Source organism: Babylonia areolata, chromosome 1, assembly GCF_041734735.1.
Source record: "Babylonia areolata isolate BAREFJ2019XMU chromosome 1, ASM4173473v1, whole genome shotgun sequence".
Classification (NCBI taxonomy): domain Eukaryota; kingdom Metazoa; phylum Mollusca; class Gastropoda; order Neogastropoda; family Buccinidae; genus Babylonia; species Babylonia areolata.
In genome coordinates, this window is record NC_134876.1 from 13,680,099 (window position 1) to 13,682,598 (window position 2,500).

General features: G+C 45.2%; 1 protein-coding gene across 4 annotated transcripts in view; it reads right to left on the bottom strand.

Annotated features, from left to right (window-relative positions):
• LOC143279824 (lysosomal alpha-mannosidase-like) overlaps nt 1-2,500 on the bottom strand; it is a 263,784-nt gene that overhangs the window by 82,405 nt on the left and 178,879 nt on the right. For all 4 annotated transcript variants that reach the window (XM_076584037.1, XM_076584048.1, XM_076584056.1 and 1 more), the window contains 2 exons: nt 2,102-2,155; nt 642-758 (listed from right to left, as the gene is read on the bottom strand). In XM_076584037.1, the coding sequence (XP_076440152.1) occupies nt 642-758; nt 2,102-2,155 (171 nt within the window). The remainder of the gene's footprint in view (nt 1-641; nt 759-2,101; nt 2,156-2,500) is intronic.

A 2,500-nucleotide genomic window follows, 5' to 3' on the forward strand; every position in this document is an offset into this window, starting at 1 on the left:
TGTGTGAATAGAATAGAATGGAATGGAATAGAATACTTTTTATTGTCATAAAACCTTCAAGTTGGAAAGACAATTAAACATAAGCTTGAGCATATTAAAGAAGAGAAACGTTCGTGAACAAATTTCGCCATCTTTGGCTGTAAGTCTGTTAGAAGGATCAAATCACTAGGCTTTGCATTTTTGACGACTTATATTGGTTAGGACTCTGCGTCTGTAAGTATCGTATTTTATACACACACACACACACACACACACACACACACAAACACAAACATACACACGCAACCCCTTAACACAACTTAACACACACAACCCCCCACTCCCAATCCGATTTCACCACCCACCCACCCCACCCATACACACATATATACATGCACACACAAAAAATCACCCCCTTACCCCCCCCCCCCAACACACACCGACACCCCTCCCCTCACACACACACACACACCAACACCCCTCCCCTCACACACACACACACACACACACACACACACACACCGACCCCCATCCCACACATCCCCAACCCCCCCAACACACACACACACACACACACACACACGTACACACAAACAACAATTTCAGGCAGGCAAGTGACCACCACCACCACCACCACCACAGCATCAGAGCCAGACACTGACCTGCTGGTTGACCAGCTGTATCAAACGGTCCATGTTGTTGAACCACTCCTCTGCATGGCGGTAGCCAAAGTCTGACCCCATAGGCATCAACAGGTGGTTGGTACCGAACGATGCCGCCTGACACAGATAGACAAAGGGGCATTGGCAAATTATATACATATGTGCATGTGTGTGTGTGTGTGCGTGCGTGCGTGCGTGCGTGCGTGTTTTGTTTTGTTTTGTATTTCTTTTTTTTATCACAACAGATTTCTCTTTGTGAAATTCGGGCTGCTCTCCCCAGGGAGAGCGCGTCGCTACACTACAGCGCCACCCTTTTTTTTTCTTTTTTTTTTTCCTGCGTGCAGTTTTATTTGTTTTTCCTATCGAAGTGGATTTTTCTACAGAATTTTGCCAGGAACAACCCTTTTGTTGCCGTGGGTTATTTTACGTGCGCCAAGTGCGTGCTGCACACGGGACCTCGGTTTATCGTCTCATCCGAATGACTAGCGTCCAGACCACCACTCAAGGTCTAGTGGAGGGGGAGAAAATATCGGAGGCTGAGCCGTGATTCGAACCAGCGCGCTCAGATTCTCTCGCTTCCTAGGCGGACGCGTTACCTCTAGGCCATCACTCCGTGTGTGTGGGTAGTCATTCGGATGAGACGATAAACCGAGGTCCCGTGTGCAGCATGCACTTAGCGCATGTAAAAGAACCCATGTCAACAAAAGGGTTGTTCCTGGCAAAATTTCGTAGAAAAATCCACTTCGATAGAAAAAAAAAAAAAAAAAAAAAAAACTGCACGCAGGAAAAAATACAAAAAAGAATGGGTGGCGCTGTAATGTGGCGACGCGCTATCCCTGGGGAGAGCAGCCCGAATTTCACTCAGAGAAATCTGTTGTGATAAAAAGAAATATAAATACATGTACATTTATCAACGGTTTTAAGATGAAATCAAAATATGTATTTTTTTAAATAAAAAATATATATTATATACACCTATTATATTATCCTAAGATAAAGTTTAAAATACATAAAATATTTTTCTTAATATATATAGTCTATTTCGTCCCTCCTTCACGTTTTCTCTCTGTCTGTCTTTCTCTCTCTCTCTCCATTTCTCTCTCTCTCTCTCAACAGGTGTTTGGTTTGGAAGGCTGTCGCCTCACAGAGAGAGAAAAAAAGGGCGACAGGAAATATATATATATATATATATATATATATATATATATATATATATGTGTGTGTGTGTGTGTGTGTGTGTGTGTGTGTGTTTATTTATTTATTTATTCATTTATTTATCAATGAATTTAAGAAAAAAAAATTATATGAAACAGAATTTTTTTAAAATATACATATTTTGAGTCTCTTTAGTCCCTCCTCTCTCTCTCTCTCTCAGCACACACACACATATAAACACACCACCCCAACCCACAAACACCATAACGTATAGCACCCCGACACCAGCACCACTCACCACTCACCCTCTCTCTGACGATGCTGATGAAGTTCTCCACGTTCCCTTCCGCCTGGGACCCCTGTAAAGCAAGCAGCACGGACAGCACGGAATTATATTAAGGGAGGAAAGTGGGTGGCGGGGGGGCGGGGGGGGGGGGGTAGTGGTTTGTGGAGGGAAGAAGGGGGGGGGGAGACAGAGTCAGCGTCAGCGCCTTGGCTGATTGGGTTGGGGGTAGGGGGATTGTGGGGCGGGGGAGGGGGTGTGGGGGTGCGGGGGGGACTGTTACATCTGATTGCCTTCATCACACTGTGAGCAGCAGCAGTAGTACTTTTAGTAGTAGTAGTAGTAGTAGTAGACAGGCCAGGAAAAACAGGGCCAGCAAGTCCCCGACAGCCGCCACCACCCCCTGTCCGCACTGAACCTC